The 26,661-nt window shown below is 30.7% G+C and overlaps 2 protein-coding genes, 1 long non-coding RNA gene and 1 pseudogene across 4 annotated transcripts; 2 read left to right on the forward strand and 2 right to left on the reverse strand.

Moving 5' to 3' along the window:
* Positions 1-9,940: 9,940 nt before the first annotated feature.
* LOC108853731 (dof zinc finger protein DOF2.4) lies at positions 9,941-12,332 on the forward strand. Of its 2 annotated transcripts, XM_057007644.1 has the most exons (3): positions 9,941-10,174; positions 10,490-11,312; positions 12,090-12,332. In XM_057007644.1, the coding sequence occupies exons 1-3, from the start codon at positions 10,124-10,126 to the stop codon at positions 12,125-12,127; spliced, it is 912 nt and encodes a 303-aa protein (XP_056863624.1). In that variant the 5' UTR covers positions 9,941-10,123; the 3' UTR covers positions 12,128-12,332. The 2 variants fall into 2 exon arrangements, with proteins under 2 accessions (XP_056863624.1, XP_018482667.1); XM_018627165.2 differs by lacking the exon at positions 12,090-12,332 and having other exon boundaries at positions 10,490-11,662.
* A 2,595-nt stretch (positions 12,333-14,927) lies between these two features.
* On the forward strand, positions 14,928-16,190 carry LOC108849201 (uncharacterized). The gene is made up of 2 exons (XR_001949151.2): positions 14,928-15,657; positions 15,735-16,190. It is a non-coding gene; the product is annotated as an uncharacterized LOC108849201 (long non-coding RNA).
* LOC108849186 (60S ribosomal protein L36-2) lies at positions 16,180-17,173 on the reverse strand. Its single transcript, XM_018622706.2, has 4 exons — positions 17,023-17,173; positions 16,814-16,923; positions 16,462-16,661; positions 16,180-16,365 (listed from the first exon to the last, which is right to left on the reverse strand). Exons 2-4 carry the CDS (start codon positions 16,913-16,915, stop codon positions 16,329-16,331), a joined length of 339 nt encoding a protein of 112 aa, XP_018478208.1. The 5' UTR covers positions 16,916-16,923; positions 17,023-17,173; the 3' UTR covers positions 16,180-16,328.
* A 2,213-nt stretch (positions 17,174-19,386) lies between these two features.
* On the reverse strand, positions 19,387-20,520 carry LOC108852409 (cyclin-dependent protein kinase inhibitor SMR12-like; annotated as a pseudogene).
* Between the last annotated feature and the right edge of the window lie 6,141 nt (positions 20,521-26,661).

A 26,661-nucleotide genomic window follows, 5' to 3' on the forward strand; every position in this document is an offset into this window, starting at 1 on the left:
TAATATTATTTTTTATTTAAAAAATTTTAACACATTCCTAAAACTTCACCTCTTAACTCTAAATCCTAAGTATTAAATTAGTTAATTCAAAGGTTATAAATGCATATTTACTTTTCAATAAAAAAATTTGGTAATTTTTCTCCTTGAAATGCTATTTTATGACAAAAACTTAGAAAAAAGAATGTCTAAAAAAATTTCTCATAAACTTTAAAACCCAAAAATTCACAGTGACATAACTGCTCTTATACATATAAAGAAAAAACATAAATGCTCTTATACTTTTCAAGAAAAAAAACACAATTGCTCTTATAGATTTATTTTTGTAAAACACAATTGCTCTTATAGATTTATTTTTGTAAAACATAATTGTTATCAAACCTAATGTAATCTTTTCTAAAGCTTTATGGGGAGTTATTGGTAAAAGAATTCTAGAGAAGTTATTAAATTTTGAGATTTCATTGTTATTGGTTTATGAATTTTTAAAATCTGAGTAGAATTCATTGTTATGGGGATAATGACTTTTAAATTCCACTCAAAATCCTTTGTTATTGGAAAAGTTTAGTTTTCATTGATTTTGAAATTCTATTAAAATCTATTGTTATTGGATGTAAATTTTCTTTGTTTTAACTCATAAGACTCAACTTTGAGAATATCATCTATACCTATAAGATTTTTGAAATCAATGTAATAAAATACACTCACATATACACAATTGAAGAATGAAATAATACAAATTACAATTTTAACATAATACAAATCACAACTTAAAAAAATAGAAAATAAATATTTAAAATTAACAAAAGTAAAAAAAAATTAAAATAGTTTTACTAAACGTGTTTTTAATTTCAAAAAGAATTGAAAAAAACAATTTGAAAAAAAAATTGAAACCTTTTATATAAAAATTTAAAAAATATATTTCAAAATTATAAAAAGCAAACATTTTATTTATTTTTATTTTTTTATTATTTATATATTAAGGGGATATAATAACAATTTTGCCTCTTTAGTGATTGAAATAATTTTTTTTCACTTTATCCTACCACCATTAATTTCTTACCTTAAAAGTTTAACAATCAATAGAATTCTATACACAAGTTATGAAAATCTATGTGTAAAATTTATTAAATCTAGTTAACTTGTAAAATCCTCTCAACTATTAGAATCATCAAAGTCCACAAAAATTCATGTTCCAATAACCCCCCTTAGTTTCCTTCTAGGCTTTTGTTTTTGTCACATAAAAACTTCAAATTGAAAAAGGCTTAGAAGAAGCCCAGCCCAGAATAGGTCCTTTACAATATTGAGTTTCTGAGGGTGGATTTTCCCAAAACATCCGTTTCCTTGATGTTCTTCCTAGCTATATGAAAAAAGAGATTGAAACAAATGCAGATGCTAGAAGATGGATCTGTATCTAGTAAGAGTGTTACATGGTTGATATGACAAATCATATTCACCAAGGATCTCTATTCTATTAAAACAACATCATGACCAATTAATATAGATTTATTTCAACTTGATATAAAACTGCATCTAAATTTTCTGAACTGAATAGCGTACTTTTACATCTAATTCTATAACTGTAATTACTTTTTACTGATCAACAGGTCATTTGTAACTTCCAACCCAAAAATCTTGGTACCACCACCACCTTTTCTTTCTAATACAAATATTACCGACAGTTATATATATAATAATAAATAATCTTTTTTTGAGTTTTATCAAATCCAAATTGTTAACCTATTTTATTCTTTTATACTAAAATTACTAGATTTTGATCCGCGCTTGAAAAACGCGGGTTTGTTTTTGAAATTAAATAAATTGATTTTAAATATTTTTTTTATAAATATAGTGTATAGCTTTAAACACATTTATCTGGAACCTCGAACTGAATTATACCAAGCTGAAAAAACGAAGCTAAAAAATTAAACTGAGTTTCTTAAACAACCAAGAATATCATATATATCTGAAACAAAAATGTCGAAACCGAATCGAGAACCAAATGGGAATCTGAATTTTAAAATACAAATTATCTACCTACAAATATTAATCATATTTAATTATTTAATTGCATTTAATTTCTAAATAATAAAATATTATTAAAATACTATTTATAAACCGAATCATTAAAAACCGAATTACCCGAATATAATTTATTTAAAATGTCAAAAATTATTTGAATTATCCGATATTTTAATACAAAGAACCCAAATTACCCGATATTTAAACTAAAAATCCAAATTATTCAATATTTTAATCTATTAATTACCCAAAATCAGAATCACACCATAACTGAATTAGATCCAAGTCTTTTTTAAAATTAGCTGATTCCCAACTTTAACTAAACCGAATAAAAAGCAATAGTCCAACTGAAACTAAATTAAATTTTGTAAATACATGAACGGTTCCTAAATTTCTAAAACCAAAATACTCAAACCAAAATCGAATGTTGAAAACTAATAGTGCATTTACATTTAAATGGTGCAAATAAAGCTTTCTAGTTTGACTTATTAATTTAACTCCTTTAGTGGGTAAATATATGGTTTATAGGTGAATTAAGATATAAGTAATATTTTTATATTCGAGTAAATATGTGGTTTATAGACGAATTAAGTTATAAGTAATATTTTTATATTCGATTCGGACCTGGTCGCAGCGGTAGAGCCGATGACCATATATAATTAAGATTGATTTATGTTCTTCATATAATATTCTATCAGAGGTTCTACCAACTGATGTGTTTCTAAAAAAATTGGATTTAGTGAAAACCTATTTATTCAAAATATAATAAAATTCAAAAACTGGTCATTAACTTTTGAAATAACACCGATTGACCCAGCAAAAACCTAGAAAAATTAGGAGTACTGTACATGTCTCAATATATATAAACCGTTTATTGGTTTGAAATATGGAGTATTGTACATGCATCAGTAAATATTAATTATATAGTTGTTGTGTATAAAATGTTTACCGAACAATTCCCCCTTAGGGAATCAATCAATAATAATGTTATTTACACTGGTTAACGGTTAACCGTGGATGGGATTATGTTTGGTATTATCGTACAGGAACCCAATTAGTAATTACGCCAATCAGTATATAAACCAATATCCACTTATTTGGTAAATCAGCTGAAATATTTGGTTACTAAATAAGATAGATATTGACTGAGTTATTTTTAAAGAAATATATAGGGGATATATTGTTAGTCTCAATTAAAGGTAAGACCGCACGGGTATTAATTTTCTATTTTAGTTTTTTTTTATTTATGCTAAATAATGTATTTGTAATATTTGATCATTTTACATTGACTACGTTAGAGATGTGTATTTGGATACTCACTGATTCGGTTAAATATATTTGGGTTTGAGATTCCCGAGTTTAAAGATTTCAACAACATTCAAATATTTATAAATTTTGGTTTCGGTTTGATTCGGATATTTGCGGGTTCGGTTCGGATACGGATAACCCGTTTGAATTATTTTAAAATTTTCAAAATTTATATATACTTTAAATTTCTCAAAACATATAAATTTGAGTAATGTAAGCCAAAATACCTAAATTAAAAATTAAAAAACAGGTTGAACTTCAATATTTGGATGGAGAATAAATATATATTTTAAATATTTTTGACGTGCGATTATTGTTTATCTACTTTATATGTTTACTTTGACTATTTTTTATATTTTCAAATAGTTTAGACAACTTTAAGTTGACAAAAAAACAACTTTAAAATATCATTAATTGTTGAAGAATAAAAACAAAATACATTAATCTAACTAAAAAGACAAACATTAAAATAGGAAAGAAAAAAAAAACACATTAATCTAACTGAAAAAGACAAGCATTAAAATACGAAAGAAAAAGAAACACATTAATATAACTGAAAAAGACAATCATTAAAATAAAAAATTCAATTTAATTCTCAGTGGCATGCAATTGTAAATAACACTGAAAATTAAGGGGTATTCTATATGTGTACTTCTGTTTTAATAAGATAGAAGTGTAACACACTTGTATAAGTATAAGTAAGCTAAGTTTCAAAAAAAAAAAACTTGTATAAGTAGAATTTTTAAAATATTTTTCTTTTAATAGTATAGATTTAAAGTATAAAGTGAAAAAAAAAAATTAAGTTAAAAAAATTATTTGATATTTTTTTTAACTATGATGGGTTGAGTAAATATAGACGCAAACTTAGATTTGAGGTATTAGTAGTCACAGAATTAAATAATATAGGCAGAAATTAATTTATTGGATTAATTAATGTATAATAATAAAACCATTATGTGTTACTTAATTACATTACCCGGGTATGAAATTGAGAGTGCCCGCACATGGATCAAATACTAACGTATAATAAATTGAGATTAGTGGATCCGCACGTTTCATATAATTCAGTGGTAGTGCATTACTAATATAGTATTGGTTTATTAGAATTATATGTAAGACCATTAACTAAATTACTATTATGCCATTAATGAAGGTGCAATAACCTTTTATAAGTAGATTTTTTCACAATGATCCTCTTTTAATAGTATAGATGATTGAAATCTGTTACATTATATACATGAATTATCACTATTCACGATAATATTAGCATGTTATGCGGTTACATTTGCTTCTTTTTTTTTGTCAGTATTCCATCCAAATTGTTTTTATGCTATTCAATAATTTCATCTCCTTTTGAGAATTTCAACATTTTATTTAATTATTATTTTATGTCATCACATTTATTTGATTAAAATAACATGTTAGTTTATATGAATGATTTATATGTATACAATTAAATTATCGACATATATTTTATACTATATGTTAATTACTCTTTATAGTATCGGCTAAAAAGTATAAAATTTGATTATTAACTTATAATCACTTTATATTTGTTAAGAAATAGTACAAAATACAATACTTATAGTAGTTTCATTTTCTATTCTCATCTTTGATATTAAAATAAAATAAAATACATACTATATTCACCAACAATTACTGTATACTCTCAGATTGCAATTAACTTTGATATATTTTATAAAAAATCATTATCACACAATAACAATATAACTTACATCTCAGCCCAAGAACTTAGGATTTATTTAACTAGACACTAACTTTTTCAAATTGTGAATGTTACACAAAGACATTTTTATAGATTAACAAAACACATGATGTTAAAGTGGGTTTTAACAGATTTTAAGAAAGCTTTTAATAGAGTTAACTAATATTAATTAATTGTGGAACGAGTTATTAGTAACATTTATTTTTTATGATTAACGGAGTTTAACGGGTTTAAGTGGACTTTTAATAGAAAAAAATATTTATATCAACTCATTTAGCATTTCGACCTCTTCCCCCTCTCTGCTGGTGATGCCGACTATATAAACCGTAGGGCTTATATCGCGGATTCCCGCTACGACATCCACCTCATCTATTATATGTAACCACCAATTCTCTTAAAAGTTCTTCATTCTTTTTCAAAGTCTCCACAACGTTATCCACCAGAGTGAGCACATGGGGCTCCTCCTGCCTCTATTACCGAATTGACAAAGCCGGTTTAAAGGAGAAATCATCCAAATAATCGCCTATGACATATAGTAAGAGAAGGTACAATTTATTTACTAATAATTTTTGATAAAAAATATTAATATTTTTTACAAATGTTATTTTTATAAAATAATTACAAATTATGTTTACAAATAAACTTTAATAAATTATATAAAAATATAAGCAAAATTTTTATAAATTTTAGCAAAAATATATAAATTATAAGTAAAATGTTATTTAAAGTTAAATTTTTTTATTAACAATTGATTTTAGTAAATTATGATTGATTATAGTAAATTATGATTGATTATAGTTAAAGTGTTGATGTTATGTTAATAAATATTGATATACAGCTAATTTCATAATTTTTTCTTTAATAGTTATTAATGAAAATAAATTAGTTTATAAAAGTTTCTATGATATTTTTATATTATATATATATTATTAAGAATTTTATAAAATATGTTGTTCGCAGTTTGCTTGGGTTATATAAAAGTACTAGGCCGGCATTGTGCCTTGGCATTTACCGACTTGAATACGTTCACGGACTTAGCTATCAAGACCAACGCGCGCGGTACAGCCTCCATTTAATGTTTAGTTTGTGTTTTGTGTAAGTGTTAGTGTGTAATTTGTCTAAGTGTTTGTGTCCTTTTTATAGGTGAAATATCTTGATTTCTATAGTTCTCGATGAATTAGTTTTGTAGTTATTGCCTCATCTAACTCTCTATTCTCATTACTTAACATATAAACTATTAAAGATAAAGTTTCCTACATTGGTAGTTTTGGAAATGATCTTTGGTAATATATAAAATAGATGAGCCAACCAAATTATTACAAGTTAGTTTTTGGTTGGAAACTTATCAAGCTCAACATGATACCATACATTAATTCATTCAATGTAATCCGATCCACACCGATCAGTTCTAAAGTAATCAACCGATCATTGTTCAAAAATTTAGAAATTGACGCTCAAATAACCATTATCTCGAAGGAGAGTATTAGATATTAAATCTCTCAGATTGGTAGTGATAGTTAAAAAATCTTTAATAATATATAAAATAGATGGCCAATCCGTTTGTTGCCGATTAGTTTTATATTGGAAATCCATCTTTTTTCATGGAAACAAATTAGTACAAGAAAATTAGTGCACATTCCCAAAGAAAAATAGGCTCTGATTTGTGAATCTCTCCTATCGTGCGCAATTCACTTACTGGTCATCCTCAACCTCGTAACACATACCTATCGCTTTGGTTTACACATTTCCATAGCTAATTGGAACTACCAAATCTTGATCACTTGCTTCGCTTGAGTTTCTTGCTTCTATATTGTACCATTTATAGTGCTCTGTTTTTTTTCTTGTATCAAGCTGCCTAATCCGAATCTCGTAATATAAGATCTTGAATTAAGAACTTGATTTATGTTTCGTACGTTATTACAGAATACATTATTATTGAATTCATTTTCTTATTTCCCAAGTTTGATGTCATTTATATTTTTAAAAATCATTAGTTTTGAGATATATTATAGTTTAGTATCCTAGTTGTTTGAAAATATATCTTAAATTATTCGCCTTGCAAAAGCCATGTAATATTTTTAATGCACAGCCAAAATTAAAACAATCTACGATTGCATCTTATATTGAAAAATTTGGAGAGAGATTTGAAGTAATGGTGATGGGTAGTTTATTTGTTGACGGAGAAGGTCTGACTATGTTAGCTAGCACACTTCACGGTGCTGTGATTTTGATAAAGAAAGCTAAGGATTGGGATTGGTTTATTAATCTCAGTTCTTCTTATTATCCTCTCATGCCTCAAGATGGTATAACTTTACTCAATATTGAACCATTTCCGACATCTCTGCTTCATGTTAGGATGCTGTCGGAAAATCCGTGGGTTTTAGTTTTGTAATGATAAGTTCAGTGAAGATTTAAGTCGCTGTTTGATGCTTCCTTCAACGGAACTTGATTAGAGTAAGTCTGGTAGTGAACTATAAGTTGAAGTTCCTGTCTTCTTGAATTATTGACTTGTACAAGAATTAAGAGACATGTAATATCTATATGTTTGATTGGCTTCTGTGTATTGACTTTAACTACTCTTTGAACACTGGACATGATTTTTAAAGCAGAAGAATGATACTTTGGTTTGTTGTTGGCTTCGGCACTGTAATCATATTGTACTTTTTCATGTTTCATATATCTACATGGAATGTTCTTCGGTTTATATTCAGAAAAAGGGTGTCATGCTTCTGCGTAACAGTTCTAACTATAAGTTTTGAAGGAACCAAAGAGAAAGACCTATCATTATTGGCCCTGGCTACCATTTGAAGAAATCTGAGATCTTTTGGGCTGGCTAACGAACGAAGATCTTTGCCTACTCATGGGTACAAAACCTTCTTATCTTAAGAGTGTGATTGCCTCCCCTTCATTTCATGTGTGTATGAATCTCTTCTAAAGGGTCAACAAGCGTAGCTCTCAAGATTGCTTCTCAAGTTCTATCTCCCAAGATCGCTATTGATGTAAGTACTACACTAATTTCCATTTGTCATCCGAAGGCTATTTAGACAGTTGTGTGCAACAACAAGGAATATCAGAACAAAACGGTTAACCATGACTTGCATTACATGCACTGGGATCCGCTTCCCCAGCAGCGAGCCCTGAATCTAACGGTAGGGGACTTTCGTGACATTGCCCAAAGCGGGGGCCATTTGCAAGGGAATTTTGAGAGGATGATTTATACTTGATAAGATCGACGTCTAGCAGCTGGGTCAAACCGATGGTGGATTGGAGTTGAAGACTCATGAGTTTGTTAAACCAAGAGGCTTGAGAAACTCATGGTTAGGCTTCTTGATCATGAGAGTTGTAGGGTTAAGCAATGCAAATAGTTCTTTGTTATCTGTTAACTCTTGATTATTGGTTTTATTCCTCCAATCATTATTTTCCATTAGTTTCTGTTCTCTAGTGACATCTTTGGTAACTTTTGCACATAATCTTAAAAGAAAAAAATGGGTCTTTTTCCTAGATTTAGGGTCCTACAAATGATGTAAGAAAATAATACAATCAGAGTTAATTGATATTTGTTATAAGTTTATAATCAAATCAAAATTTATTATATAAAACTATTGTACTGATTAAAAGGAAAATGAGTATTGAATGATTATGCGAAAGATAGATAAGATGTGGTGGAATGTAAAAAGGAAAAAGGGGTGTTGAATAAGGAAAACCAAAGATGGTCTTATGAGTTTGTGTTATTCTAATGTGAATGTGTAGTTCATGCTATCTATGCTCATATTTCATCTACATATGATCGATTTACTAAAATGACTTTACAGAATTAGTTTTGTTTTTGACACTAGCTGAATAAAATCTATCGAAGTCTGCGAGAGAATGTTTTAGCGTGGGTAAAAACTCTATTACAGATTTCTTGGAAAGTGAACCCAAGGCCCAAGCGGCAACGTACAGGAAGAGATAGAGAGTAAGTGTCGCGCGGTTCGAGGGAGATATATATTGCCATGCATAGAAAAAAAAAGTAAAGCAGAGAGGGAACATGATGGACCGGTCACGATGCTTCGGCTGTCGTCCAACGACCAAAGCACCCATTTTACCCACTTTTCCTATTATCAATTTGATCTTCTTTTTTGTTTTGAAATAATTATACTAAATCATTATATGATCAACGATCCTATTATAATCATTATGTAACGCCTCGAAATTTGGTCTACATAACGCTTTTGTCTCCTAAATTCACTCCATATATTCTACTCGGATCAATCTACACAGAAATCAACTACATTATCACTCTTAACGAGAGATTATTCGATTCTTCGAATTGAATCAATCTAATACAAAAACACATTGTGGTCACTATAATTTAAGGGACAAAGGGTTAACTTTAGATATAAACATCATCCAATTTCGTTGTCATGGATTCATAGCAACAATTTTTATGAGCATCCAAATTAAACCAGACTAAGTTTATTAAATTGTTACAGTTGATTTCTACTCTATGGAAATCACCTGTCAAGTGAATACTTTTATTTATAACATGGAAATGAAGTATTAGTTCAATAATCACGACTTATAGACCATGCTGATAATGATCTATAAATCTCGCTCAGTCTATATGTGTTATAATGTGTGGATCTATCAAGCGATGACCATCACGAGGTACAAGATAAAACCTTATGTACTAAGAAAATTTACTTATATATGAAACTATTGATATATAAGAAATTTAACCCTAACTAAAGCAGGAAAACAAAAAGAATCATGTCAGTCCTACCCCATATGGTACACAAACCCTAATAATTACATATGTGACAACTATTTTATTATACATAATACAAAATATTACTATATACACATGCAGATATATATATAAAGGTTCGCCCACTTTAAGTTTTAGCCATCTTCATCCTCACACTCAATCTTCTCCTTTCTCCCTTCATTCTCTTTGTTTTTTCTCTTTGTTGTGAACCCTCTATTAGATCTAGTTCTAATATCACCCACCAAGAAAAAAAGAGAAAAGAAAAAGGAATACAGCTTTACTTTAAGAATTTTGAAGAATAAAAAATCAAAAGAGAGTGTATAACCATGGTTTTTTCCTCCATCCAAGGTTATCTTGATTCATCCAACTGGCAACAAGTAAGTGCTTTGCTGTTCTATATATACAAACTTCTTTCGAAGTATACAGCAAAATTATTGTTTCTAAGAATTACATGTTCAAATATGGGAATCAAACCAAAAATGATAGATCTTAGTTCAAAGGAAGAAAAAGAAAAGACCCAAACAAATTTTCCTGCTTTAGCATAATCTAATTTTAGAATCAAACTCCAAAAAGAGGTAATAATCTTAGTTCAAAGCAAGAAAACGAAAAGATACAAAAAATTCTTCTTGCTTAGCATGTTCTTGAATATTCTTGTTCACTTTTACAATTTTTTTTTTGTTAAATTATTTTAGTCTCCCCCGAGCAATTATAACCAGGGCGGTGAAAGAGCCTCAGCAACCGGCGGTCATGGTTTTGTTCCTCAGCTGCAGCCACTATCTCAGCCGCAGTCTAATGGTAGTGGAAGCAGTGGCTCGATCCGCCCAGGATCGATGGTGGATAGAGCAAGACAAGCAAACGTAGCCATACCCGAAGCCGCACTGAAATGTCCAAGATGCGAATCCACCAATACCAAGTTCTGCTACTTCAACAACTACAGCCTCACTCAGCCACGCCACTTCTGCAAAACCTGCCGGAGATACTGGACACGTGGTGGTGCCCTCCGCAACGTCCCCGTAGGTGGTGGCTTCCGGAGAAACAGGCGTACTAAAAGCAGCAACAACAATAACAGCACCGCCACTAGCAACAACACAAGCTTCTCCTCCGCGGCCTCGGGGAATGCATCAACCATCAGCGCGATTCTCTCCTCGAACTATGGAGGAAACCAAGAGAGTTTCTTGAGCCAGATTTTGTCTCCAATGAAGCTAATGAATACTACTAATACTACAGATAACAGCATGAGCTTGTTGAACTGTGGAGGATTGAACCAAGACTTGAGGACAATCCAAATGGGAAGCTCTGGTGGCTCGCTTATGAGCTGCGTTAATGAGTGGAGATCGACGCATCATCAGCAGCCACATAGTTTGGGAGGTGGAAACTGTGGGGATTCTTCTAATACTAATCCATCTTCAAATGGCTTTTACGCTTTTGAATCGCCGAGGATAACTTCTGCTTTAGCGTCGCATATTTCTTCGGTTAAAGCTGAAGACAATCCTTACAAATGGGTTAATGTCAATGGTAATTGCTCTTCCTGGACTGATCTTTCTAGTTTCGGCTCTTCTCGTTAAGTTCAACAAAAAAAAAAAAGAAAAAAATGAGTACTTGTTGATGAAAAACCCTAGTTACAGCTTATTAGATTAACTTTGTCTTGTTTTACGTTTTTGTTTAGTTTATGTTGTTTGCAACTTCCCTCTTTGTCGATCTATGGTTCTACGTACGTAGCTTAAGTTATTGGGTGTGTCTGAGACTGTTCATTTGTTCTTTTTGTCAACACTTTGTTATCATACATCTGGTCTTAGTGTCTTAAACGGATCTTATATCTGTCGAATTATTAAAACATGATGATATGTTGAATGAGTTAATTTTACTTCTCACCAATTTGGTTTTTATTTTGTAACCTACCTTGTCTTAATCGAAACTGCCAATAACAAAGCACTATTTTGGTCAAGGTTTCTTCCAGGTTTGTTCTTCTATATACTCTCAACGTTGGATAAACTATACAGTTGAAAAATAGACCAAAAGAAAATGAATTAAATCTGAATCTCTAACGAGCTAATATACTAATTAACCTCCTACAATTATGATAATGCTTGATCTCGCCACTCGCCAGTAACCGTGTCTTCACATTATCACTATAGAGATGACTATCAAATAGCTTGATCTCGCCAGTAACCGTGTATCAATGAGATTTTAATTTTAAATATTTTATGCTCAAAACGATTATTGGATGATAATTTACTCTAGATAACTGAGATGACGGCTAAATTTTCTTTACTGTGAAACATTCAAGGACAGAAGCAGAGAATCAATGTCGGAACGAGATGTCAGTTTGATGCGCTTCGAAGCGCGTGTACACAGCTCACTAGGCGACATATTTACTTTTATGTCAGTTTGTGTGGGGCACGTCGTCCATTTTCACTGATAAATGTTAGAAGAACTCATTCCCAAGTCTCTACTGATTTGGTCATCATGATTATAGTTTCTTCCGTAGTTCCCGTGCTCCAGTTCTAGATACTGTTATATTTACAACTCCTTTTTAGTAGAACTGAAACATAAATATTTACGTAAAACATTTATACAGTATAAACATTATTTTTTGGTTCCTAAAAAAAGGGTGGATTGGTTCATAGCGAAAGAAAAGAATCTAAATTAGATGATTGTTCTGCTTTTGCAAGTACCAAGGCTGCTCACCGATATGGAATAAAGCACATTCAAACCTATAAAGCTAGGCCACAGAATAAAAAAACATGCCCAGTCTCCCATAATTTAGCTATTTTTCATTATATATAGTTACTAAACATAATCATCATCATAGTACTAAAAGTTCTTGTTTTCATTACTTATCATATTGACAACAATTTGAATTAACTGCATAGATCAGATCACTCAAACTTGGAGGTCAACTCAGTTATCCACTTCAATGAAGTTATTTAAATCCTTACAAGTTGTCCATGATATAAAACAGTTAAATGGGAGCGTAAAATTAAAGCATAACAGTATATTAAATATAATTTGTAAGGCAGCTTAATTACTATATATAAGGAATTAAGTCCCAACATAGGAATTGTATAAAACATATCCCCCCCCCCCAAAAAAAATGTAGCATGTGGCTCAATAATTCAATATGTAGTCACATCCATGTACTGATTTCCGCGAAGGTCTAGGCATATATAGACGAAGACCAGCATATTTGTGCACTTAGGATATAACAGGTTTCACTTTTGCAGCACGTAAGTAATAGTAACTTAATTCCCTATCACTATCAATCATACTCCCGCTTTACCGTTGTTTGATATATTAACACTTGAGCTTTGCTCAAAAAAAAAAACACTTTTGTCCCCAGAGGGTCTTCCCAAGTTCGATACTAACTAGGGTAATGCCATGGAATATTCAAAACTGAAGATTTTGGCTATTAATTGACTGCATCTCTTAATGGTACATAATCACATCGATTTTGGCCGTATAAGTAACTTAATGGATTGGTCGTTGATCGAGACAACTCACGGATATAGTTATAAGTTAATATATAGAAACTGAAAATAAAACATAAACGAATAGCGATGGTAAATTGGCATCTAAAGGTTCACAAACGTCTGACTAAAGACGGTCCATTTGAAAACATGATTTAGTAACGTAGGTTTCATGATGTAAATAGAACAAACGTAGTTTCATTTCTAACAAACAATTACATTATTTTCAATTATTCATAAGAATAACATTAAAATCTATACTAAATATATATGGTACAAAGAGTATAGAATGGCTTGGTTTTGACCGTGTAAAGCCATTATTTTGAGACCTTACAAAATACGGCGTGATTACTAATTCCACACGGATGTGGACCAAACCATGTTGAAACATCAGAGAACAAATATCTTGTATGATTTTATGATTAACCGATTAACCGATTAACCTTAATGTTTTTTTTACTGAAGGCATTCTAATAATTAACTTTAATGTTCTCAGGCAGGATTAAACTAAGTTTGCTCTATTTAAGGGTGTAAATGTTTTACCCAACGGAGATGAAAGCATTTTTTAAAAAAATAGAGATGAAAGCATTTCCAAGTAAGAAAATATCAAAACTGCATCTCTTTTGGTAGTGGAGTTATTCTGTGGCTTGTAGATAAGGATAGTGTGGTGGTTTAGTCAATAACACCTATTATATGTAGATGCCACAAGTTTCCAATGGATATTCTAAAGATATAACTTGAACAACTTTTTTTTTTATAGACCTTTTAATCCATAGTCTCGTCCTGTCGGGGAAAAACATTTTAAATTAAATTGAATTTCTTTCTCTACCACCGGAGTTGAACATCAGTATTTGGTAATTCACATTTAGCCAAATTGTTTGTAAATTGTAAACATATTTACATAAGATACCCAATAATCCATGTCTCATCATATATAATCGGAATACACATACAAAGATGATCTAGAGTCTCTATCATCTTTTAGAGATGATATTTTAGATGTTTGAAATTGATCGATGTATGTATAAGGATCATACATGTGGATAAAGTGGTGAAGAGATTATAATATATTAGTATTACCTTGTCACGTTTCATCCTCATCTTGACATCAGCCACACATGTTCATTATTAGACCAAAGATTCCTTATGAGCCATACACTTTAAAAAGTACAGAAGCCTACATCTGTATTTACATAACGTGCATGCATTGCATACATGCACAAAATCACTTTTTCTTTTATAAAGATCCTATATACTTTAGACAATCACAATTCCAGAAGCTTATGTTAACCAAGACTTAGGGACATGAAAATCCACATCGACCGAGTTTATATATCAGAAAAATGCAATAAAAACATCGGATTGCCCATGGCATCTGATGAGTAGAATAAATTCGAAACAACAATTTAGTCGAGCGTACATGTGAACATCCAAGTGAGAAGTTACTTCTTGGAATGTCTCACCAGCAGAATTTTAGAATTTCTAAAGAACCATTAGCAGCAACCACAAATTACATATCTAGTATTTTACCAAGTTACAAGCTGTACAATGTAGAGGCCCAACTGAATTGTTCTAGTAGCCCATTACTAAAAAATTAATCAGGCCTGCTTTGATAATGAGGCCATTCAAACGAGCAGAGGGAATAAAACATAGGAATTAGTGAAGATTTTAAGATGCTTAACGAGAAAGCTGAACAGTGAAACAAACATTAATCCATATTAATAACAAAACACAGCACAAAAGGAAAATACAAAAAAAACAGAGAGCACCGCACGAGAGAGAAGAACGAACAGTAAAACCCTAACTCCGGCCCGTCGCAGTGGCGGTGCCGGAGGTGACTCTTCCTTCCCTTTTCTTGTTTTTACTTTTGCTTTCCTCCCCTAAGCTCAATCTATGTCGATATGCAATCTCCTCTGAAGTCATCCCTTCCTTCTATCAGTGCTTCGGTACTGAACGAAGACGGTGGTCACGACCTTGGAGAGACGGCGAGACTGTGACGAGGCTAAGGTGTGGAGAGTCGGCGTTTTAGGACTGGAAATCTGGTTAGATCGAGTTTTCCCCTTTTTCAGATCTAGGTTAGATTTCACCGGCAGTGGTACGTGTTTGATGTTAGACGACTCTTCTACCCCATTAAAACTCCATGTTCGAACGGTGAGATGGGTGAAGTAGAGGTGCGATGAGTGGCTGAAGATGGTGATACCCTTGAAGCCTTAAGTTGTGACCGTTCATGTTTCTACCGCCACGGTCCGCCTTTCAGTCCGGATTCGTGTCCGGTTTTGGCCACAGAGTGAGGAAAGGATCGACGGTGATATGAATCAAACCGGAGTGCGCCTTCAGGCGTTGATGCTATTGGGACACGAACTTGACTCATACAGCATGGAGACCAATGGCTTGTACACTTTACGGTCCCGACTTTGGTTTATAGTTTGCTCGTGTAGATACTTATTCTCGTCTCAAGTGGTCTTTATAGGTTCTTTTGCAGTCGGACCTTCTGTCCGTTAGGTGGCTATGGACTGAAGCTACGAATTCCAGGAGACACAAGCTGCTTTCGGTAATGCGCTTCGGTGATGCTGCTATTGGGACACGCCTTGAATGCTGATCTCCTGGGACCATAGCGTGGGTTAAACTAGTTACACTGGTCAAGTTTGTTTGTGTTTCGCTGTGTTAGTAGTAGTTTTCGAGTCATTGTGGTTAATTGTAGTGGTCTAAGAGATGGTTTGTTTCGATCTGTGGAGCATTCTCATCTCAGTTGGGGTTTAAAATACATCAATGTACTCTAAGTTGCGCTGGATCCGAGTGAATTTTCACCTAGTGAATGTTCCAGGGTGTTGCTAAGATGCATTGTTTGTATATGTGGTAGAACTCTTGTGAGGTCAAATGTTTGTACCAAGATTATTGGTGAATGAAATAGTTGGTGAATGAAATAGTTGAAGTTGAGTAAAAAAAAACAAAACACAGCACAAAGATTGTTTGAGCATATAAGCTAATTTGAAAGAGTTAACCAAAACTTAACGAGTTCCAAAAAGTAACAAAGCTCAGACAACAAATCAGACTTGAAAGATGATTACTTCTTCTTCTCAGTAACACCACCACCACCAGACCTGCAAGTAGTTACGACAAAGAACCAAATTTCATTAACAGTCACGACACTAAACTCTTGTGAAACACAAGAATCATACAAGTAACTAGACATATACCTCATCTTGCGGAGAACACTAGACATCTCCTCTCTCTTTCGCTTGGCTCTCTTGTGGGTACCAAGCTTCCTCTTAGCAACCTTAAGAGCCCTCTTGTCTTTACCGACCTTGAGAAGCTCAGTGATTCTCTTCTCGTATGGAGCAAACCCAGCAACTTCCCTGATCAAAGATCTGATGAACAACGTCCTCTTGCTCGTTTTCTACAATTATATACATTTATTATTCCAAAACATTAATAAATACTTACTGGATCCAAATGTTCAACTAATATTATTCGTATCTATAAGCTAACAGACTCTTGTCTTGTCTTGTCTTAAAAGATGGGAGGGAAGAGAGAGAGATTCATACATACCCCTTTGCGAGAGTTGGGACGAGGAGCCAACTCGCGTCTTGTGACGACGTGTCCTTTGTTCAATCCAACGAACAGACCAGTCTTCACTTGTGTTGCTGCCATTGTTTTCTCTGTAATTTAACCAACACCAAAGCGAGATTTAAACATCAGTTACGATTCGTTACATCACTAGAGAGAGAGAGAGAGGGGTTGAGATCAGGTATCATTACCTTCTTCTTCTTGGGTTCGACCTCGGAGGAGAAGCAGCCGCTACAAATGAAACAATGAAGGGTTTTTATATGTAACAGCGCTGAAATGGGAGCCCTAGTATTTTTCTTCTCCAAACATCGCGGGCCTAATATAAGTTAAATATTTGTTGGGCTTTAAGTTGATCTAATTGGTCCGAAAGCAATCTCGTTTTATGAATTAAGTGTTTTGATCGGGCTTAATCCTAGGCTATAACGGATATGCAAGTTAAATTGTTTTTTTTTCTTTTTTTGGGTCGATTTTTGTAAAAGAAAGTTTAATTGGAGAAAATTTTCATGTACATATGCATTTATATCTTTAGTCACACAAAATGCAACATTCATGTGTCATAAGTTAAACAGTTGTTTAGGAAAAGAATGATATTTCTAACATTTTTATTAAGAAAATATATATTTTTGTAAATGAAATTATATGTTTGTGTTTATGAGGTTTTGGAATTACATGGAGTGTTGAGTTTGAGATTGATTTTTGCTATAATGCTTCTTATACTAGAATGGAAGAGCACTTCCAACAAAAGAGTTTAGGAAGTTTCTTAACATTAAAGAAAAATAAAATAATTAGAAAAAGACAAAAGATAATGCACTAAAATTCTTAAATAAAAGGTTTATGGATACTCACTAGAATTATATTAGCCACTCGTCTCTTTTATATTAGTTGATCTCAAAATAATAATTAAATAGTTTGTCTGATTACTATATGGATTTCTCTCCAATAATGGTGCTCTATGTCTCCCTTGTACTGCCAATATTGTCAATGATCCGTACCAGCTGATCATAGGTTCATAGGCCAGGAAGTCCGAGGACCTTTAGTACCGTACCAATATCGATGCTAAGCCCTACTTATCTCATATGTTCTTTCTATCTACATTTCTACCCCATATATTCCCCTTTTAATGAAAATAATTGGTTTTTCAAAACGTAATTTTTACATACATTTCTATCTTTCTGCTTGAAATTTTGCTACTTTTAGAAATTTAGTTTTCAAGCACTTTTATATCTACTATGACAAACATGCAAACACATTCTCTGGTCAAAGAATATATATTACTCAAGTTTTCAGTGAAATAATACGTAAAATGATAAATATACATACAATACATATGTGTATCATGTGCGAAGAAAATAGCAAAGATATAATATGTACGAATATCTGATAATCAATCTAGAATCCGACTGAAAACTGTTACTTAAGAAGAACAATCAACAATAATTAGTTTACAAAAAAAAAACAATCAACAATAATTTATATATTTATTTGGTTGGGTGATTTTTTTGTTTGAAAGAATGTTAAATTTAATTTAAATCAAAAACGTTTACACAAATCACTGCAACTTGAGCTTAAGAGTAGTGATTGAACTATGAAGCTTTAATACACATAGAATTTAACATATTATCTAATTGTGTGAATTTGTGTCTGAGAAATTTAGGTATAAAGTGTTTTTTTTTTAAGGTATCAGCAGTCTATTGGCAATGTGTGGATGTAAGATCTCTTTCTCATCTCTTTTTGTTTATTTATTTTCATAATCAATGAAATAACAATAACGTATCATTCAAGCTACAATCAAATAAATAAATGGTCAATTAATTAACAAATTAGGAGACAGGTCAACAAAACCGAAAGCTACATAAAAAGAAAGAGAGTAACATATACGTAACGAACATAACGGCAACAAAAAGAAAGAATTGAACAACAAAACAAAAATATTAAACAAAAAGATTTTTGAAGATCCATAAGAAAAAGGAAGAAGCTTATGGCATGAGAGGATTGAGTGTTCTCACCGTAGGCTTTTTAATAAGATTAGCATTGGATGTTCCAACTTTAGAAGTCGAAGTAACTTAAATAAGGCCTCGACCCCTAAAGTCCTTATAAAATTCTATATCCAATCTCTTTTCTTGTCATGTCTTCTTCTTCATGTTTCTTTCCCTTTTTCACTTTGATTACTTCTCTGCTTCTCTCTCTTTCCTTTACATAACTTTACCTTTACAATATCATCATCTTCGTTCATTGTGAGTGAATATTGTCAACAAATATATACTATAGCTTAGTGATTACGGTATCATAAGGTTACTGCTTTCGTTCCATCGCTTACTAATGCAAACTGGATGTACACTTGACAAGATCATACAAGCAAAATCGGTGTTTCTTCCAAAACACTTCACTAACGTTGAACTCTCGCGATCATACAAAGCAATTAGAGTTGTAACAGATCATGAGAAACATATTTGAGCAATTAGTTGGTTCTAAACTATTAAACAGAAAACAACATACCTATATTAAAAACAAATATATAATGTATGATCACTAGAATACGTATTCTCTTGTAACTTTCAACTATGCAATAGCAAGCCCTTTTCAAAAGAAAAAAAAACATACATATATTAAAATTAAAAAAATCGTTAATATCACAAGTAAGAACAAAACTAACAATGGACAAATAATCATCATCTTGATACAGAAGTATATATTTGAGAGTCAGGAACTCTTAAAAACAAAATACCAATTCAATCAAGTATCTTTTTTTTTGTCTATCTTCAGGAAAAAACGTTCAGATATTTTCCAAACCTGACCTAGAAATGGACATAATAAAACCACAAAAAAAAAACTAAAAGATAATATCTCTGTCTCTATTACTTATTTCTTGATCGTCATTGTCGTCGTCCTCCACTGCAAATCCGTTATAAACGAAGCATTTTCAGGCGTGAAGCCCAACCGTCTCCGACACGACATTGTTACACCTCGGTGCATCGTCGAATACTTCTTTTCGCCTTTTCTTGGAGCCGGTGGGCATTCTCTTACCTCAGGAATTCTATTCTCCGGACGAGTTGGTGTTTTGAATCCGTCATTGTCTTCTTCTTCACCTGATCTCTTCCTTTTCCTACAAGTTTCCAACACGAGTTTATTTTCGGAAAATGCGTCCCCTCTCGTCATTGAAACCTCACCTAACGTTAGCTCTTCCTGACTGAGGCTTGTGATCTCTGACATGCCCATAAATCTACAATTATCTAAAAAAAACTAAAAAGAACACCTCTTGTTCTCTCTCTCTCGAGAGATGGTAGATGATAGATGAGAAGAAGAAGATGAAGACAATGATAAATAATGATTAATCGATAGATCCAACGTGGTAAAGAATATTAATCAGGAGAATTGTCAGCTTTATTTATTTATTTTATTTCTTTAACATTTTTCAGGTTTGTTTATAGATTGAGATAGGAGCGGGTTTATTGTGTTTGTTGTGGCAAGGGAGAGAGAGTCTAGAGGCATACATAACGTATTGAAATCCTCTAGCTGATTCAGAAGGAGATCTGATGCGACATCATACGGCATAAAACCGTTACGATAATATATATTTTTCTTTTATTATCTCAACGATAAATTAATGAAAGTATTATTGCCGATGCCTTTCTGCTTCTAGCAAGTTAAGCACCAAATTTGACGTCTGCCTTTACGTTTCCAAACTACATGTGCGCTTTTTGCATTCTTGCATTCTTAGCTTTTTTCTCCTCAAAAAACATTGTTGCCGTTAAGAGTCCTAACACTTTAATTTCGTATTAGTAATTTTTGTGTAAGTGTAACTGATATACTTTAGTGATTTATGCTAAGTGTAGTGCTGATGCTGTATTACTACTTGAATGTAATGTTTTACATCCACATATACAGTTCTTAATGGGAATCATATCTTATGGTTTTAAAATTTTTGATTTCTACAATTTATGATATGTATTTAGTCTTAGTAATTAATACTTCTTTGAGCGGACATACATAATTTCTTATATATATATTAATATTTTATTATATTTTAGTAAGATATTAGATATCTAGCTAAAAATGATATATTTCAATTTTTTTATAATACAGGAATAAAGTAAATTCAAATAATAATGACACAACGATATGGAATTAATTAGTTGTTGTAAAATTTCAAGAAAATATATATATCCACTTTATGTTATATTATATGATGTACGTTTAAGAAAACAAACTTGAATACTATGAATTGTAATTTTTATTCAATGTTTAACAAAAAGTATATTAGGTTCTTAACATTTATCAAAACGTATATTAGATTATCCTCATGGTAAAAAATTCTAAAAAAACATCGGAGATAAAAACTTGTAGTTTCAGGTCGAATAAAATATATCTTAGAACATGTTATTTTGCCATTTTATCTACTATAAATAGTGGTCTAGATACAAAATAATCTACAAAATAACACTTTCATTATAACTATAGATGAAATTTTTAATTCATTTTATTATCATCATACTTAACTTTTCTTTTTCTTTTTACTAACTTATCTTTAGATATTATCCCAATATCTAAAAGAGATTGAGTTAGAGTCTTTAGAATGTCTACATCAGCTTGAAAAATCAACCAGTAAGGAAGTTTTAATTTGCCATGTCAGCTCACAATCTCTTCTTCATCGCGACGAATTAGTCGATATATATATCGTCATTTCGTTATTGAGCTAGAGTTTTAAGAGTGTCCACGTAAGTAAAAAAATTCAGACCACATAGTTTAAAATCGCCACATCACACCTTTCTTTAATAGATACTAGATTTTGACCCGCGCTTTGGAAGCGCGGAATATTTTACGATAAAAAATTTCACTAATAACTTAACAAATATTTTGGTAATTTTTAAAGACGGAATATTTTACGATAAAAAATTTCACTAATAACTTAACAAATATTTTGGTAATTTTTAAAGAGTGTGTATTTAAAATATTTTTGCATTTAAATCAGTATTTTTAAATTCAACTCGATTGTGATTACCCTTTAATCCGGAGATCTGGCAATTCAATTTTGGTTTTTAAAATATTCATATTAAAAAAAATCACTAAACCTCGAGACTAACCGATTGAACTGATGGATGACCGATATGTAATCTAATTGGATTTAAATTGTCTGGAAACATTGATAGTAGTATAAAAAATATATTGTTTGGAAACATTGATAGTAGTACAAAGAAATAAGTATATTGTTTGGAAACATGGATAGTAGTATAAAGAAAGTAACATTAGTGATTTAATGTAGGTTTAACTATAAAGTATAAAGGTGTATTTAATTTAAAAACTTACAAAATAAATGTTAGGTCCAACAGAATGTTTCTGTTTTAATAAGATAGATATAATTCGACTGGACCAACTAATGTGGTATGACAAAAAGATATAAGCAGCCTATTTTTGATAGAGTTCATCTTTCAGCCGAACACATAAAGTCTGCAAAGAATCTCTCAGCTTCTTCTTTTATTTTTTTCATCCCTACAAGCTATTGTTCGATTTGCACATCTTATCTCATGAATAGCGTTCCTGACCTCCCTTAGTCTTGCAGCATTGTGAAAATATATATTTTATCTGTACACTATTTTTTTTTCTTTTTGATCAAACTATACACTAAAACAATTAAGATTTTTTTTTTGTTTCTTTCGATAACACAATACTCCATTGGCCATTGTTTACCTCTATTGGCAAAATCAGATCTCGATACGCAACATACATGTGACTGATGTTAATATCCGTGATACATTAGCTATTTAAAAAATTATACTTTAATCCGCGCTTCCGTGAATATGTATTTTTCAAAAATATATTACTATTTATTTCATATCACTATTATATATCATATATATGTTATTATATAATTAATTATATTTTATACGTACTATAATATAAGTGTATCATATAATGAATATTATTTTATACATACTACCATATAAGTAAATTTATAAAAAAAAACATTTTATGATTATTTTAGACAAAATATGTTTTTAGTTAATTAGATTTGATCATTTTCGTATATTTTAACCCTTGCTGAGATAAATAGTTTCTCATATAATATAATGAATTTTCAATTTTACTTAATAAGATAAGCACACTATTTTTTCTTACTGTTATCTATGTTTCTAAATAACATTATACAGCGAAACCTCTATAAATTAATAATGTTGGGACTACACCAAAACTATAATTTTTTTATTAATTTATAGAGATTATATTAATTTATCGATATACTAATTGAACCAAAAACTCAATTTGGAACTATAAAATTATATTAATTTATAGAAATTTTTAGTATATATTAATTTATCGATTATTAATTTAAAGAGGTTATACTGTATATATTTTTTATACTGGTATTAATGTTTTCAAACAGTTTTCAAATGTTGTTCAGTTTTAATAATAGGTTTCCATATCATGTTTATATGCTGGTGGTTGACTTGCGGAGACAAAGTGATAGGGTACTGGCCGGGAAATTTCTTCACATACCTAAAACACAGCGCCACCGCAGTGCAGTGGGGTGGAGAAGTGTATACCCCTAACGTGAGGAAGAAGCCACACACAAAAACTACAATGGGAAGTGGAAGATGGCCATCTTACCTCTTTGGTGAAGCTTGTTTCCACACCAACGTTAGGATCAAAGACTATTCCATGCAGATCAAATATCCCCCGTATCTATCCGATTACTCTGATGAGTATGATTGTTATTCTACAAAGCTTAACCGGGAAACATATATGTCAGAGCCTGTTTTCTACTTTGGAGGACCTGGTCAGAAATCGTTTTTGTCCTTAAACTCTAACCTTTGTAAGGATCAATTCACATATTTGAATGCTTTACACTCCTTAACTATTCAATATCTAGATGTAAACTGAACAAACGAATAAAACTGTGGATTCACAACTGATATGAGACCAACTCCTTTTGGTGTTGCCAAAAAAGGTTTTCCCTTTCATTTTTGCCCCAACAAATTTTCGCCTTTTATGTGTAAATTCAGACGCATAAATTAATACGACATTTACTTCTTTATATTAACATCATTGGTTGTATGATCAAAAAAGACCAAGTCCTAAAGCACTTAAATGGTAGTCGAAGTTGGTTAGGAACTGCAACTATGACAAAGTCCAAAGGTACTTTGAGTTGTCTAGAGAAATGTTCAAACCGTAAGCAAGTTTTTTTTTAAACGTTCTGATCATTTTTGACAAAGGAATTCTATAGATTGTAATTACAATACGACAAGAGAACAAAAAGTCTGTGATTTCCACCATGGCGGCACTAAATATGTGATATCATATTAATTTTTTTCATAATATTTTCAGTACGATAATCGTATTTACTCCATTACCTTAAAACACATATAGATAGCTGGAGCTTTTAAAATATGTATAATGTATAAGTCTATGTATGTATATATTATATATGTATAAGCATTTGTCAAACCCCATAGACAAATGTTTTTAAAACAGGAGAAAATGTTCTTAAAACAAGTGTTTTAAGAACCTTTGCCTATGGGATTCCCCAAAAATTGTGAACCTCACAAATATTTATACATATAATATACATACATAGACTTATACATTATACATATTTTAAGAGCTTTAATGGGAAAAACCTCCATTGGAGGTGTTCTTAAGTTTTACCCTACATATTTTTTTTCTTTCCATGCTACACCAACAATAGCCGGATTTGATTGACTACTTTTGAAGTGACCTTAGAATGTTTATTATTGTACTGAAATATATATATATATATATATATGCCTTTTTGTTACAATATATATATGCCTCTTCTTCGGTAGATTAAAGATTAGAATTGGCCATTACCAATAAACTCTTTTAAAACTAGACTAAACTATAAGAATTGAAATCAGATCTACACTCACAGATATAATGTGAAATGACTGTAATCATTGTTGATATTATTTGTAAAAGTTATATACAACACAATAAAAGTATTTTAGTTTTTTTTCTAAATTTATAAAACTACATAAATTATATATCCAAGTAATGAAATAATATTTGAAAAATCGGTGCGTAGCGCTGGCAAACCCCTAGTACTCACTAAACTTTAAAACCCAAATATTATAATAGTTTGATAACTTATTTTTGTTTGAGTAATTGCATCCAATTTCGTTTATTTCAAGCAATTAATTTCTCGGAAATTTACTTGTATTATGATGAAATATTATTGTGTACTTCCATTTTGATTTCAATAGTTTCATGTTGGATATTAACCGGTACTCTTACGTTCAAACTTCACTGAAAACTATACTAAAATATAAAACATTTTAATAATAAAACACAGTAAAATCATTTTTATATGTAAGATTCTTACACGAAAAAATAATTTCTTTTATTATTTTTTTCTTCCAACTTTAAATGAAAATTAAGTACTAACTATAATATAATATTTTCAGTTTACTCTACTGAAGAAAAATGCAAAAGACGACTGACATATCAATATTTTTTATTTTATTTATATTTGGTAACATAATACAAACTAACAAAAGTTAATAATATTATTTATTTTCCTTTGTTAAAAGCGTGTATTAATATAAATATTATTTGAATTCTTATGTAGATAGAAAGTCAGGGTAGACAAGAATTCCTTTTATTCAATTGATAACCACATCTGCAATACGGATTTGGACCGAGAATGCAATAACCATCCCCGTTCCTTCTTCTGGTACATTCAGCTCTACATTCGGCCAAATCACATTTGCCATTTTTCATTCCCAATGCCTGACGACAAGGAGCTGATAGTCCATTATTCTGAGCAATCGTCATTACTCATGTTAGTATAATAGTTGAAACATAACTTTAGTCTTTGTATTTAAATAATGTTTTGGTAAAATATATGCTTAAAGAGTCCTTCTGCATATTAATAAGAAAAAACTTAAAATATGAACATCTTCTTTCTTAAATATTGATTATTCAGGAAGAACTCAACATTATACAGTAGAATTCAATATACAATTATATTAGTATATAAAATAATATGTATCAGAATAACTTCAATTTTAAATTATTATTGAATATAATGATAAAATTGTAAATATAAATACAAACCGAACAGAAGAACCATGAGCATAACGAGACCAATAAGCGAAGGTTGAAAAGCATTTTTCATCTTAGATAATAAACTAAAAGTGTTTTAAAATTACAAAGACAGAGAAGTATATTAATAGATGAATCAAAAATTGAAACATATATAATTTAAGCTATGTATCTTCTAAAACTCCGATTTAAAAGGATCTAATTTGACCAAAAAATGGTTTTTCAAAATTTATAAAAACAAAAATGAATAACTTTTTTTAGTCAAAAAGAGATATGTTAAGTTATTCTAACTAAATAAATGTAGAATGTTCTTTAAATATTTATGTTAAGAACTCTAAAAAAACTATAAACATAAATCCACAACTGTGTAAAAATAAAAAATATAGTTATATAGTCGAATAAGAGACACACGATATAAAATAATGTAAGAGAATGAATAAAACTAAACAACTTCAAATTAAACAAATAACAACAAAATAAAACTTCAAATCAATCTTATTAATTGTAAGAAAAAAATTAGTTAATTGTATAGAAAATAAAACTGAATAGATAATAACAGTCAATAAAACAATGAATCATACTAATATAGAACAAAACATTTTAAAATGAAAACAAATATTAAACAAAAATCAATAATATTTATTCTAACTTTTAAAATTATTTTCAAATTATTATTCCCCTAGGACGGGCCGACCTTAATAATTTTATATTGTATCTTGTTGTTGACCAAATACTGGAGCTCTTTTATTTTTTCATAATTATTTATGACCAAA

This window comes from Raphanus sativus, chromosome 4 (assembly GCF_000801105.2).
Source record: "Raphanus sativus cultivar WK10039 chromosome 4, ASM80110v3, whole genome shotgun sequence".
Lineage (NCBI taxonomy): Eukaryota > Viridiplantae > Streptophyta > Magnoliopsida > Brassicales > Brassicaceae > Raphanus > Raphanus sativus.